At 38.4% G+C, this 14988-nt stretch overlaps 1 protein-coding gene across 2 annotated transcripts in view; it reads right to left on the bottom strand.

The window, feature by feature from the left end:
• FANCI (FA complementation group I) overlaps positions 1 to 14244 on the bottom strand; it is a 63246-nt gene extending 49002 nt beyond the window's left edge. The window contains exons 1-6 of one of the 2 annotated variants that reach the window (XM_069559691.1): positions 14095 to 14244; positions 11382 to 11484; positions 6009 to 6081; positions 1353 to 1483; positions 767 to 923; positions 629 to 686 (exon numbers count right to left, since the gene is read on the bottom strand). In XM_069559691.1, coding sequence (XP_069415792.1) covers positions 629 to 686; positions 767 to 923; positions 1353 to 1483; positions 6009 to 6081; positions 11382 to 11465 — 503 coding nt within the window. In that variant the 5' untranslated portion in view covers positions 11466 to 11484; positions 14095 to 14244. Of the gene's footprint in view, positions 1 to 628; positions 687 to 766; positions 924 to 1352; positions 1484 to 6008; positions 6082 to 9288; positions 9455 to 11381; positions 11485 to 14094 lie in introns of those variants that run through there. The other variant, XM_069559692.1, reaches the window with a different exon arrangement.
• Positions 14245 to 14988: the final 744 nt, after the last annotated feature.

Raw genomic sequence — 14988 nt, 5'->3', positions numbered from 1 at the left:
ATATACACAAAGATCTTTCATCTTCGCTATATGTCTTTATATATTTCATTTTTAATGGGTATAAATTGCATGGAGTGGCTCTTTCATAGCTTACATACCACAACTTACACATTTCTATTATTGTATCCTTAAGTTAGTCACAAATTTCTGTACTGAAATGTTCATGTATGAAGACTTTCTTATACAATGCAGTTTTTCCTTAGCGTAGACACTCGTATTTCAGGTTTAAAGATACAAATACCAGGTTTAATGATAAAAATATCATTAAAGATACATTCAAAAAATATATATATAAAAAAATATCCCCCCTGCCCCCAAATAAAAGATAGTGCCAAGGTGACTTTCTAGCTTTGAAGACCCTGGGACTCCAAATAATACTATAGGGCTAAATTGTTGCGTTAAGATGGACAGTTAAGTAAGTAGAGACTATGTGTATAATGTTAGAACAAAGAATACAGCAAATAACCTCTCTCAAAAACTGATCACAGACTAAATGGTTTTATAGCAGCAAATTATAAACGAAAAAAAGGACTAAAACTTCAGTGATATAAATTCTCAAAATAATGGTATTCCTTTTTTTGGTGACTTGTAGTCCTGAGAAAAGTTCTTCATATTATTAAGGACTTACCTGCCAGAACAGAGGGTGTTAATCAACTGCTTCTTACATTCTTCCCCACTTAGTTCACCTAGAAATGCAAAATACACTGAAGAATAAACTCGATTAAGTGAAGAGAGAAAAAGCCACTAAAACCAGAAGAAAAATTACCTTTTCCAAAAGTCAGATTTTCCTTTTTGGTACCAAGGGCAGTGAGAATGATGGGCAACAGCTCCAAAGATTTTCCATTTGTTAGCTTGCCTTCATTGATAGCACTAACAAACTCATTGGCTAATTCAACCAATAACTGTCCTGGAAAACGGTGAACCTAAAAGTTCATGGGATTAAAAAAACATTCAGCAATATTTAGATGTTTGATACCTCTTTCCAAAACTCAGTCTTTTGCTGAGTTGACAGAACTGGCACTGAAGCCCAAAACTGGTTCTAAAAGTGATTCAGGGAATCATTCAGCTCTGGTAAAGGATTTCAAAAGGTCAGGATCTTCTATCAGTTCCCTGATGTTCTTAGATATTCCAGCTCTCGAAAGAGACACATATCCATGATACCGGAAACGTAACATAAACATCTAGGTGGTTTATGGCTCCTTCATCGGCTATGTTGTTTTAAAACGGTAGTTCTTACTTATAAGCACGAACTATGGTGGGTTTGGGACATTTACATTTTGCCTCCCTCAATAAATTACCAACCCCACTCCAAATCCAACCAAAACCAAAAAAGTCTTTGTTTTCCATCTCACCTCCAGCATTAGCAATCCTATGATTTCAGATGCTACTTCTTTCTGTAAATCCCCTGATTCCAACAACTGGATACAACAACTGTATATCTTAAGTCTCTTAAGAGCTCCAGCTTCCTCAGAACAGGGTAAACCTTATCGTTTTAAACGGGTAGTACAGAAACAAAGAAAGAAAAAAGGAAGAAGTCTTACAAGGTTGAAGGGCAAACAGGAATAACAAACAGCTTTGCAGTTGAATATAGAAACAGAATTATCAAAATACTTACTATGGTACTTAAAACAGCAATATTTAGGAGCTTTGAAAAAGTCTTTTAATTTAGACAGAAAACTGAAATACCACCTTTTCTGTACACTTCCATCCATGCCATTAATTTTTAAAATAATTTTATAGTGCAGAAGAAGGAACACCTTCTAATATTTCTTAAAGCTTTTCTGGGATCCAGTAACCCAAATTAAGTAACATACTTTACTTCAAAACATCATCACTGGGTGAAGTCAGCAAGAAAATAGAGAAAAATACCTTGAGACAAATGGGAAAAAAAACACATTCCAAAAGTTATTGGCTACAGCTAAAGTAGAGCTTAAAATGAAACCTATAGTTGTAAATACCTACATTAAAAAAGATCTCAAATCAATAACCCAAACTTCTACCATAAGGAATTATAAAGAGATGAAACTAAACTCAAACCAAGTGAAAAGAATATAAAAATAAAAGCAGACATAAATGAAAGAAAGAAGAATAATAAAAATCAAGGAAACCACATCTTTTTCTTTGAAAAAATAAACAAAATTGAAAATCTTTAGACTGACCACGAAAAAAAGGGAGAAGAATCAAATTACTAAAATCAGGAATGAGAATGGCATTACTAATCTTGCAGAAATAAAATAAAATAAAGTAACAGAATAAACAACATACAAAATGAACAAATTGCTATAAAGACACAAAGTTATCAAAATTGACTCAGATAATAGAAAACCAAAACAGACTTATAAACAGAGACTAAATTAGCAATAAAACCTCTTCTACAAAGAAAAGTCCAGAACCAAATGGCTTTACTGGTGAATTTACCAAACATTTAAAGAATTAGCAGAAACTCTTCCAAAAAAAACAGAAGAGAAGGTAACATTTCCAGACTGAGTCTATGAGGTCAGTATTACCTTTATACCAAAACTAGACAGACATTCTAAGAAAACTATGAACGATAATCCTTGTGACTACAGATGCAAAAATCCTCAACGAAATATTAGCAAACTAAATTCAGCAACATAAAACAAAGACTGTACTCTCTAACCAAACTGGACTTAACTCAGTAACACAATACCGGTTCAATGTATGAAAATCAATTTCATATACCGCATAAATAGAATAAAGGATAAAAATCACATGATCACCTCAGCAGATACAGAGAAAGCATTGGAAAATTTCAGTACTGTTTCATGATTAAAAAAAAAAAAAACACTCAACAAACTAGGAATAAAAGGAAAACTCCTTAACATGATTAAAGGGCATCCATGAAAAACCCACAGCTAACAACATACTTACTAATAAAAAACTGAAAGATTTCCCCCTGAAATCAGGAAAAAAAACAAGGATGTTCACTCTCAGCATTTCTATTCAATATTGTACTGGAGGTTCCAACTAAGGTAATTGGATTAGAAAAATAAAAGGCATCTAGATTGAGAAAGAAGTAAAGTTACATATATTTAAAGATGACATAATTTTGTTTATAAGGGATTCACAAAAAAACTACTAGAACCAATAAACAAGTACAGAAAGGTTGCAAGATATGAGATCAATATACTCATCTACTGTGTTTCTATACACTAGCACTGAACAATGAGAAGACTAAGAAAAGAATCTCATTTACAATATCACTCAAAGAATAGGTCAGAAAAAATTTAATGAAAGTAGTGCAACACTTATACTCTGAAAAGTACAAAGTCTTGTTGAAAGAAATGAAAAAGAACCTAAGTAAATGGAAAGATATACCATATTTATTAATGGAAGACATATAAAGATAGCAATACTTTTCATAGATAGATTTAACATAATCCCTACCAAAAACCCAGTTTCTGTTTTTGCAGAAATTGACAAGCTAATGTTAAAATTCGTATGAGAACTCATGGGACCCAGAATATCCAAACTAATTCTAAAAAAGAAAACAGTGGAGGACTTACACCTCGCAATTTTAAAGCTTACCACAAAGCTATTCTAATTAAGACAGTGTGGTGCTGACACAAGGAGACACACGTAGATCAAGAGAATACAACTATGAGTCCAAAAATAAACCCTTGCATTTATGGGCAATTGATTCTCAATAAAGGTACTACTGAAAATGGGAAGAGAGATTTCCCTGGTGGTCCAGTGGCTAAGACTGTGCTCCCAATGCAGGCGGCCTAGGTTCAATCCCTGGTTATGGAACTAGATCCCACATGCTGCAACAAAGACATTCTACAGCCAGATAAATAAACAAATATTTTTTTAAAAATGGGGAAAAATGAAGCTGGACTCCTACCTCACATCATATACAAAAATTAACTCAAAAATGGATCAAAGTTATAAAGGTAAAAGCTAAGATTATAATCTTGAAAAGAAAACACAAGAAATCTTTTTAAGAAATCTTGAAAAGGTATAAATCTTTGTAACTTTGAATTAAGTAATGATCTTTTAGATAAAAACCAAAATCACAAGCTACAAAAAATTAAGTAGACATCAAAATTTAAAACTTCGTGCATCAAAAGATATCATTAAAAAAATGGAAAGAACCTAAAATGGAAGAAAAACTTTGTGATTCACACATCTAATAAGGGACTTGTATCTAGAATATTTAAATATTACAACTCAGTAATAAAAAGACAACCCAATTTTTAAAAGGTCAAATAATTTGAACACACATTTCTTCAAAGACATACAAATGGTCAGTAAGCACAAGAATAGATATTCAATATCATCAGCCATCAGCAAAATGCAAATCAAACCCACAATTAAGATACCCCTTCACACTCACCAGAGTGGCTAGAATGAAAAAGACAATAACAAGTGTTGACAGAGGATGTGGGAAATGGGAATCCTTATTCAGTACTGATGGGAACATGATGTAGCAGCTTTGGAAAACAGCTCATCAGTCCTCAGACACTTAAACACAGAGTCACCACGCAGCTGCTGCTGCTGCTGAGTCGCTTCACTGTGTCCAATATGACCCAGCAATTCTACTCTTAAATATTCACCAAACAGAAATGAAAATGTGTTTACACAAAAATTTGTAGCAGTATTCGTAATTGCTAAAAAGTGTAGATAACCTAAGTGTCCACCCATTCATGAATGGAAAAGTATGATCTATTCTGATAATGGAATATTATTCAACAAATAAAAAGAAATGAAATACTGATACAGGTTACAACATGGATGAATCTTAGTAACCTTACAGGAAGTAAAAGAAGCCAGTCACAAAGGACACATATAGTATGATTCCACTTTTATGAAATATCCAGAACAGGCAAATCTATAGACAGAAAGCAGATAAGTGGTTTCTAGGGCTGGAGTGGATCAGGAATTTAGGAGGTGACAGCTAAGGAATGTAAGGTTTCTTTCAGGGATAATAAAAATACTCAAAAATTGTGACAGGTGTGCATCTTGGTGAATACATTAAAAGCTACTGAATTGATATTTTAAGTGGGTGAATTTTATGATGTCAATTACATCTCAATAAAATAATGTATACTTTAAAAGGGTGAATTTATGGATTATATCTCAATTTTGTAAAACATCATCATTAGCTAACTATTGGTCCTTCACAGCACTGATTTAACAGGATTAAAATAGTTATGAGGCAGTTTCCATAAATATTTGATAATTCATGCTACTTTGAAACTCAGATTCCCAAATCTATGATTTTAAATAAGGTAAAAATAAGGTTAGTTACAGACGTGGGAGCCATGATCATCTGTTCCCAGTTTTACTCTTATAACTTTCACTTAGTATACACAGGCAGCAGCTCCTGATTCTCCGTTACTTCCTAGTCTCTGATATTTCTACAAAACAGTCATTTAAAAAGCTTCCAAATTTTAAATATGTGTTTTTGAACCCTTGCAAGGCAAGACCCAATTACTTGAGGGGGTAAGAAAAATAAAACAAGTTAAAATAACCTGCTAAGAGTCTAAAGCCACTTTTAATTTGTGCTTATAGAATTTTATTCTACTACAATTTATAAAATGATTGTGAGTTACAATCTGCACCAATATAAAACTGGCCCTTGTACAAGATACAGAAACAAATATTCCCCACTGGGAATTAAGCATCTCTAAACAAGTCAACTACGACATTCCATTTTGTTAACTCAGAGCTCCCTAGCCTCTTGTTAAACACAGATTAAGTATTAAACATTGCCATTCTCCACAAGCGTAAAAGCACAACTAAACCAAACCATATTTTATGAAGTACACCCTTTACAGGTTCAAAAACTAGCAATACAATCTCAGATAGCCACTTCTACCTGCCTTAGAAAAATTATTTAAGTCCACAAAATAGTGCTATTGATTCTGTAAAATCCCCCAAACAGAAAAGCTTCAGTGGGGCTTCAAGCAATACGAAAAGTAGCAACAGGAGCCAAAAGTAGACCAACGTACCAGTGAACCCCGAGAGAGAAGTAGCATTATTACCTTTGAAGATGGCTTTCAGTAGTGCTCCAGCAGCTTTTCCTTTCACTGCCTGATTCTGAAGGAGGTCAGTCAGCTACAAAGAAAGGACAGAAAAGGTACAAGTCTGGCAACAATTTCCCTATTTGAATGACCTAAACTCACAATATGAAAAACACTCATCTGTCAGAATCATATCTTTCAGAAGTTCCAGGCATCAAAAATTCACATACGTATTCACATTATAGCAGGGTGGATTGTAAGATGATACTGGGCTGTCAAAACGAAATTTATTCATACGTTCATTCTACAAACATTTATTAAGTATTTAATCAGCACTAGGTATTGAGCCATGTTCTTGGGGATATACATTCATTCAACAAATACTCTGAATATGTTCTTCTTCCTCAGCATTAGGCATACAATGCTAGACAAGACATGAACAAGACAGACATAGTCTGACTCAGTTTACAGTAGGACAGAAGGAAAAAGGGTAACAGGACAAAAAATCAGAAAAAGAAATGGTTGAAAAGCCTGAAACAGACAGTAATTGAGGAAAGGGAGGCAACTTCCACTAGAGTAGTCAGGGAGAAAGCTTCTCTGTTGTGGAGCTGAGGTGGAGGACATTTCCATACAGAGAACTGGAGGATGAGAAAAAGCTGGCAGTGCAAAGTGGGAAAAGGAAGACACTTCAGATGAAGGCACTGTTACACGCAAAGGTCCCGAAGGAGCAAGGAGTTTGGCAAGTTGGATGGCCTGAAAAAATATTTAGAAGACCAATTTGGATGAAAAGTAGTAAGGAAGAGTGGCACAAGATGAATTTCGAGAGAACCAGATGATAAGAATCTTGTAGGCCATGGTAGGAAGTTCAGACTTTTGTCGAAATGCAACAGAAGTAACTAAAGAGAAAAGAGGAGGGGGACATGGTAGATGTTTAAAAAAAAAAAAAATCAGTCTTCCTCCTGTGGCAGAAAATACACTGTGGAAGGGTTTAAGAGTGAAATAGAAATATGCTAGGAGATTGCTACAGTGATCAAGAGAGATAATGGCCTACATTGACGTCATCAGAGAAGTCATGAGTTGAATTGTGTTCCCCTCCAAAATTGATGTTTAAGTTCTAATCCCCAGCACCTCAGAATGTGATTTTATTTGGAAACAGGGTCATTGCAGGTGTAATTAGTGAAGGTGAGGTCATATGGGTAGGCCCTAATCCAGTATGACTAACGTCCTTAGAAGAATGGGAAACCTGGGACAGAAACACATACACAGCAAGAATGCTATGTGAAGATGAAGGCAGAGACCACGGGTGGGTGACATGAGGCCAGGAATGTCAAAGATTGTCAGCAATCAACCAGAAGCAAGGTGAGAGGCGTGAAACGGATAAGCACAGCTCTAGCAGGAACCAACAATGCCAACACTGTGATCCTGGGCTTCTAGTCCTCAGAACTGTAAAAATAAGTAGCTACTGCAGTTTGTAGTACTTTTAAGATGAAGTACAGGTGGTCCCCAACTTAAAACAATGGATCAACTTAGGATTTTTCAACTTTACAGTGGTGCAAAAGTAATACACATTCAGTAGATATTATATATCAAATTTTTATCCTTTCCTGGGCTAGTGATCAGCTTTGGAATCACAAGGATAAACAACCAATACACTTACAATGATTCTGCACCCATGCAACTATTCAGTATTTCACTCTCAGAACAGTATTCAATAAGCTACATGAGATATTCACTTTATTAAAAAACAGGCTGTTGGATGATTTTACCCAACTGAAGACTAATCTTGGCACATTTAAGGTATGGTTAGGCTACAATGTTTGGTAGGTGTATTAAATGCATTTCCGATTTACCATATTTTTCAATGTATAATATTTTCAACTTAAAATGGGTTTATTGGGATATAACTCCATCTTAATTTGAAAATCGGTACACTGAAGATATATTTGAGAGCTTGATCAGGAGGACTTTACTGTGGTCTGAATGTTTATGTCCCCCAAAATTCACGTGTTGGGACTCTTCAGACCCATTGTAATGGTATTTGGAGGTGGAGACTTTGCCAGGTGAACAGGTAGAAGGACGAAACTCCCACAAATGGGATTAGGGCTCTTATGAGAGATCCCACAGAGCTCCCAGGCTCCTTCTACCATATGAAGGTACAATGTGAAACCTGAAATCCAGAAGAAGGCACTCACTTGACCATACTAGAACCATCATCCAGGACTTTCGGTCTCCAGAACTAAGAGAAATAATTGTTGTTATAAGTCACCCAGTCTACTGTATTTTGTTATAGCAGCCTGAATGGACCAAGACAAAGACAGATTTCCTCGTGGTTTAGAAGTGAAATGGCTGTGGTGATAAAGGAAAAAGAGAAATCAAGGAGAACTCAAATTTCTGGGTTAAGCAATTAACTGGGTAGATGGTGACACCATTTACTGACATGGTGAAAATTTGGGATTAAGCAAGCATCTAAATCTTCCAGAGGGCTTGTTAAAACAGAGACCTCCACTTGCAGTTTCTGATTTAGCAGATCTGATGCGGGGCTCAGAACTACTATTCTAAGATATCCAAGTGGAGATGTCAAGTTGATAACTGGATATGCCAAAGTAGAGCTCAGAGAGGAAAGAGGTCAATGGGAACATGTAAGATCATCCAGGGAGAAAATGTAAAGATAAAAAAGCACAAACATTCGTGATTAACCAGCAGCAGCCAGCAAAACCTGAGAAGATGAGGTTAATAATATCCAGACAAAGGACTATCATAGAGGCCAAAACCAATAAAACAGTGAATTTGATCTCTTCTACATGTGCCTGGTCTTTCTGACTGGATTTCATCTCTCCCTTCTTAAATACTTAATAAGGAAGTAACTGACTGCTCCGCCTAGAACCTCCAATAGCCCTTGACATAACCCTTATTAGAGAGAGGTTCCCAACCAGGGGCAACCCCCTCACCCCCCACCCTAGGCAGGGTATGCAGGGCAATGTCTGGAGACATTTTTAGTTGTTGTAACTGGAAGGGTGCTGTCACCTAATGGGTGTAGGCCAGGGATGCTATTAAACATCCTACAATGCACAGGACAACCTCCCTCAATAAAGAATTAGCCACTCTAAAATATACAGAGTGCCAAGGCTGAGAAACCCTGACTCTTCTTGAAAAAATTCAGTTTTAAGAGAAGGCAATGTGGCATATGGGGAAAAAAACTGGCCCCAGAATCAGAAGACCCAGATATGAATCCTCACTTTGCCATACATTAGCTTTACAACCTCAGGTTATTTAACCTCTGTTATGTGTGTTTATTCCTTACCTCAAAGCACTGTTAGAAGGAGTACATTAGATGACAGGTAGAGAGGACGCTGCACAGGGCTAGTGCACAGCAGGTTCTAAACAAACGTTAGCTCTCCTCCACTCCTCCTCCCTCTAGTTAAATGATCTGCGGTCTTCGTTTTTGACCTTATTCAGTCACCTTTTCACTGCATTTTAAAATGCAAAAGTAAACCAAGTGTATGTTAGTCACTCAGTCATGGCCGACTCTGCGACCCCATGGACTGTAGCCCACCAGGCTCTTCTGTCCAAGGGATTCCCTTAGGCAAGAATACTAGAGTGGGTTAACCATTCCCATCTCCAGGGTATCTTCCCCACCCAGAGACGGAACCCAGGTCTCCTGCACTGCAGGCAGATTCTTTACCATCTGAGCCACCAGAAAAGCCCCAAGTAAGATTAAGTATCCTTGCTATGTTGGAAGGCTTAAAATTTTTTCGTTTAGTGGACAGACTGGAACTACCAAGTTAATGGCACCGTCAAAATAGATTTTTATAAGACAGGACATTTCTCATTTTCTGTTGTCTGATGCTTCCTCATGAGTAGACTGAGTTTATGTATTCCTGGCCAGAATACAAGTCATACTGTGTCCTTCTTGGAGTATCACACCTGGAGGCATGTGATACCATCTGTCCTTCACTGGCAGTATGAGTCTGATCACCCAGTCAAATGTGTTGCCTGATTTTCCCACTTTATAATTATTTTTTCCCCTCCCTTTGCAACCAGTATGCAGTTTGTGGAAGAAACTTTAAGACCATGCAAGTATCATGTTCCTCATCTAACTTTCTCTTGTATAATGAAAAAGCCCAGCAGCAACCTCTGATATCAGGTTCTCAAAAGTCAGCATCACCAGGTATGACACATCACAAGCCCGATGATACGATGCAGTGAAAAGGCATGGAGCCCTTTCTGTGGTCTTTTTGCTAAGGATGCATGTCCTGAGTCCACCCATGAGACACATCAGACATTCAGCAAAATAATGGATCAAAACTCTTCAGTGTTCTCAAAAGACAGAGAAAGACTGAGGAGCAGTTGCAGATTGCAGAAAATTAGGGGAAAATGACAATTAAGTGCAGTGTAGGATCCTGAGTGGGATTCTGGAACATTAAAAAAAAAAAAAAAACAGGTATCAGTGAAAAAACTACCAGGTAGGGTTCAAATAGTCTTTAGCCTCACTAAAGGTGTTGTACAAATATTAACTTCCTGGTTCATAAAATTTTACTGAAATTATTATGTAAGATGTTAACACTGGGGAGAGAACTATATGGAAACTCTACTATTTTTACAACTTTTCTGTAAGTCTAAAATCAGTTCAAAATAAAAAGTTCAAAAAACTTCTCCCTGGATTTAGCATCCACTGCAGCTTCTGCCTGATCTAATCTTGATCATGACTGTTGCCAAATGACGATTTTCTAACTTTATGGTGAGCAAGAACCTCTCTCACCATTTATTTATTTTTATTATCAATATGGACTCACAGATTTATTATTTCAGTGGTTTATAATTCATAACTGAACTTGATTATTTTGATGTTCACATTTCACCAATGGAAGCCCCTTCAAGCTGTCTTTATCAGGTTTAGGGCATCAATGTTATATTTTATAAAAAGCACTTAGAAGCTTCCCTTATGTATGTACATACATTATGTAATATATATGCTCTAAAACAATTTGTGTAGAACTGGGACTATCTAGCTCTTACCTCTGATCTCTAAAGGTTTGGTAGCAGCCTCCTGCAAAACTATCTGGGCCTGGTATTTTTGTTGAGGTATAACTGCTAACTTTTTTTCTTTAGGAAAACTGATCTGTTTAAGCATTCCATCTCAAATTGGGCTGATTTCATTAAACTGTATGTTGCCAAGAAATTATAGCTGTATAAATGTACACAAATGCCCTTAAGTAGTCCATATCTCTTCCTCTCCCCCATTTCTTTACATCTATGAGTTGTTATCAAATAAACCCTTGTCTCCTAAGGAGAGTGGGGGACAGATGAAGTGGCAGAATTAATTCTAACACGTCCCTTGCATCTGTCATCATGCCTGGCATCTGCTTTTGGCAGAACTTGCTTCTCAATACTCACATCATCTTCTTTCACAGTTTGAAGAAATTCCTGTAGGCCATCTGCTGTTTTTTCTGCTGCTAGAGATAAAATTTTCTGGTCCATTGTTGCACACAGCAAGGAACTGAAAAGGAAAAATGTCAAGAGCTGGATAAAACTACCAAAAGTAAACAAAATTTTGATTTTTTCCCTTCTCTACTTGTTAACTGAGTATTTCAAATATGTTATGTACACAATGGGTACTCAACAGGCTAAGGACTACCAACTGTAGGAGTAGGTGATTCTTAGCCAAACCAAAGAATCTAGAGAATCCCCTGGAATTTCCTTATTAGAAAGCTGTAGTCTAATCAAGTCGTCTCATAATTCAGTTGTTCACATTTTCTTTTTTAGTATCTACCCATTATGCTACCTAGAACAAAGCTGTCATTTACCAGTACTGCAAATATATACAATTATCTACACATACACAATAAATGAATAAAGCAATAGCACTGTAAATGCATTTATACCAATTAAATGGTATAAAAATAAATGAGAAGTTAACAAGGCTAAGAAATAAATGTGTGCTCAAACATCAAGCAGGCTTCCCAGCAAAGGAAACCTTGAACTGGAATTTGAAGATTAAATTTAGATAGTCACCAGAACCACATGGTGTACATTACTGGGAAGGAAAGTACTGTCAACAAAGGCATTCATAAGAGAATCCGAAAAACTTACTTGGGGAAAATGAGTACGTATCCTGAGGTAGAGAGTTCAACTAGGGGAGCAGTGAGAAGGCAGGCTAGTAAAAGGGTGGGGCTAAACTGTGCAAGATCTTAAATGTCGAATTAAGGAAGTTAGACCTTATTCTGTAAGTAATAGTGACGAAAAGTTCTGGAGTAAAAGAGAATCTGACAAGACTGAAACAGTGTTTGAGGAAACTAAATATGGCATCAATGCGCAGATTAAAGCAAGGAGAGAATAAGGAAGAAGAGCAGAGGCTAAGAGGCTACTGGGAGCTATTTTAGTGGTAGTGACAAAGGCTGGTGTTGGGGGCTGACTCTGGGGAGTACAAAGGAAAGGGTGAAATGGAAGCACATTAGGCAGATAGGATTTAGTGAGTAGTGCGTAGCTATGGGAGTATTACGAGAAGAGGGCAATGCAGACTGGTGGAAAGAAAACCTCCTCCTTTATTTCCTGCTGTTTTCAGTCTCCCTAAATTATACCATCATCCACCCAGTTGCTGAAACAAGAAACCTGGGCAACATTCTTAACCACTTTACCTTCATCCTTCACATCCACTACCAAGTCCTATGTCCCCAAACATCTCTCAAGTCTACCTCTGAGATCCAGTGCTGCCACATTATTCCAAAGTCACCATCATCTCTCACCTGAACTACTACACAGCTTCCTAACTCATTCCCCACCCAGCAGCTAAAATGTCTTTGAAACACAAACCAGATTTGTGATTCATCCTCATCTTAAAAATGATTTGGTGGCTTTCCATTATTAGTCCAAAATCCTGACATCAGGATATAACGGTCTGGTCCATGTTAATTCCCTTTCATCACTCTATATTCCAGCTACAATGATCTGCTCAGTCCTTCAAACCCCCAAGTTCCTTCTGCCACAGACAATTCCACATGATTTTTTGTCTGGAATTTATATAAAAATAAATACCCCTTGTTTCATCCCCTGCCCATCAATCTTTTTATTGTTAATTCCTAAAAATCCTTCAGGTCTCAGCTCAATCCTACACTCTTTTACAAGCTCAGTCTAAACACTCCCCTAATACATTCTTTCAAAGCAACTGTAATCTCTCACCATCACCACACTTTTAACATTACACTTATTATCAGATTAAGAACTACATCTCCCACTCCATCACAAACTCCAGGAGGGCTGGGGGCCATCTCTGGTTTTGTTTATCACTCAATCTCCAAGACTTGGCACAGTACCTAGCTCATAATAGGTGCCCAATAAATATTTGTGGGAAAAATGACATTGATCCTCACACCAGTCCTCTGAGGTTGGTGTTATTACTCCCAATTCAGATGAAGATCTTTTGGGATTCAGAGAAATTAAGGAACATCCCCCAAGGTTAGAAGGCTAGTAAGTTGCAGAAGTAGAACTGAAACCTAAGTCTGTCCAACTCCAGACCCCAAAACCCATGCTTTTACCTACTACTGGGGACTCTTACCTACGATTAGCCCCTCTATTAGGGGCTGAGTGGTAGTAGAGGATTCAGAAAAGACATATCAACCAAAAGAGACGTCCAGCCCTAAAGGGAAGATGCTGAACTCCTATCTCAGCAGGTACATTGCTAACTTAGTCCTAAAACCAGAATTGAGTAGCAAACAGATAGGTGGCTGTTAAGTCCCAGTGCGGATAGCAGACTCCTTGTCAAGAGGCCCTAAGGTTAGTGAGGCACCGCGGAAGGGAGACGCCGCGGGTTTAGCACCCGGGCTTCTCGGAGAGCGAGAAGCGAACACAGAGAAACTACAAAACAAGGCAGCTGGTCGCTGTGACCGAGCTACAAAGGCGAAATGGGTTTAGAGAAATGTCTCAGACGTAGAAGCTGAACGCTGAAGGAGAGGAAGAATTTAACCAGAGGGCCAAGGGTGTAGGCCGCCCGAGGAGCGGGAAAAGCTAAAGGCCGCAAAGGGAGACCCCAGGGCACAGACTCTTTCGGGCCAAGGAAAACGCCAGAACGCCATTCGGAAGGGGCGCCGTCCTGTCCTCCCGGACCCGTTACCTCCCGGGAGCTGAGTCCCACGTCCCCTGCAACGCGCGAAGCTCCTCTAGCTAGTCACTTCCACCTCAACGCAGCCACCGAATTCCAAAAAACCCGCTCAACCTTCAGTTTCCGTCCTTCCGTTACCCTGAGCAACGGGCCCCGCCCCCCGCGGCTTATTTCCGGTACCCGGGAGCTCGTGCTTGGAGCGTACCATTAAGACAACTGGGGAGGGGGGGAGCTGTGGCCTCCTGGGACGTTCCCACTCAAAGTCGTGGTGGGGGGCACAATCTCCGAACGCTAATTCGGGACCTCAGAACGAGCAGGGAAAGTGTGGCTTGGGCATAGTCACCACGATGTCTTGACCAGTTAAGGCCTTCTTGTATACTACTGGGGAAAGAGTCAGTGAGAGAGGCAATGAATCAAGTACTGGCTTGTTGCATGGAAGTGCCTGGAAGGGAGAGAAAGGCGTCCTACTGCTTGTGCCAGAGGAGACGCCAGTTGCCCCTGTAAACGAAAAATAAATGTCGCGTGCAATTCCTGTTCTGCAGGAATCGAGTCTGTAGCCACTGCAGTCTCTGGTCTCAGTGTGCCTGAGGGGAAAACAGGAAACGTTCTGTGTTTGGAATGTACTGATCCTTAGATAGTGAAGATGCACGTCTGAGGAATAATTTAAATGCATTCATTGGAAGGACTGATGCTGAAGCTGAAGTTCCAATACTTTGGCCACCTGTTACAAAGTACCGATTCATTGGAAAAGACCCTGATGCTGGGATAGATTGAGGGCAAGAGAAGAAGGGAATAACAGAGGATGAGATGGTTGGATGGCATCTCTGACTCAATGGACACGAGTTTGAGCAAACTCCAGAAGATACTGAAAGACGGGGAAGTCTGAGGTACTGCAGTTCATGGGGT

The sequence above is a fragment of the Ovis canadensis genome, chromosome 18 (assembly GCF_042477335.2).
Source record: "Ovis canadensis isolate MfBH-ARS-UI-01 breed Bighorn chromosome 18, ARS-UI_OviCan_v2, whole genome shotgun sequence".
Lineage (NCBI taxonomy): Eukaryota > Metazoa > Chordata > Mammalia > Artiodactyla > Bovidae > Ovis > Ovis canadensis.
Note: the sequence above shows the minus strand (reverse complement) of the source record. Positions and strands in the feature narration are given on the sequence as shown.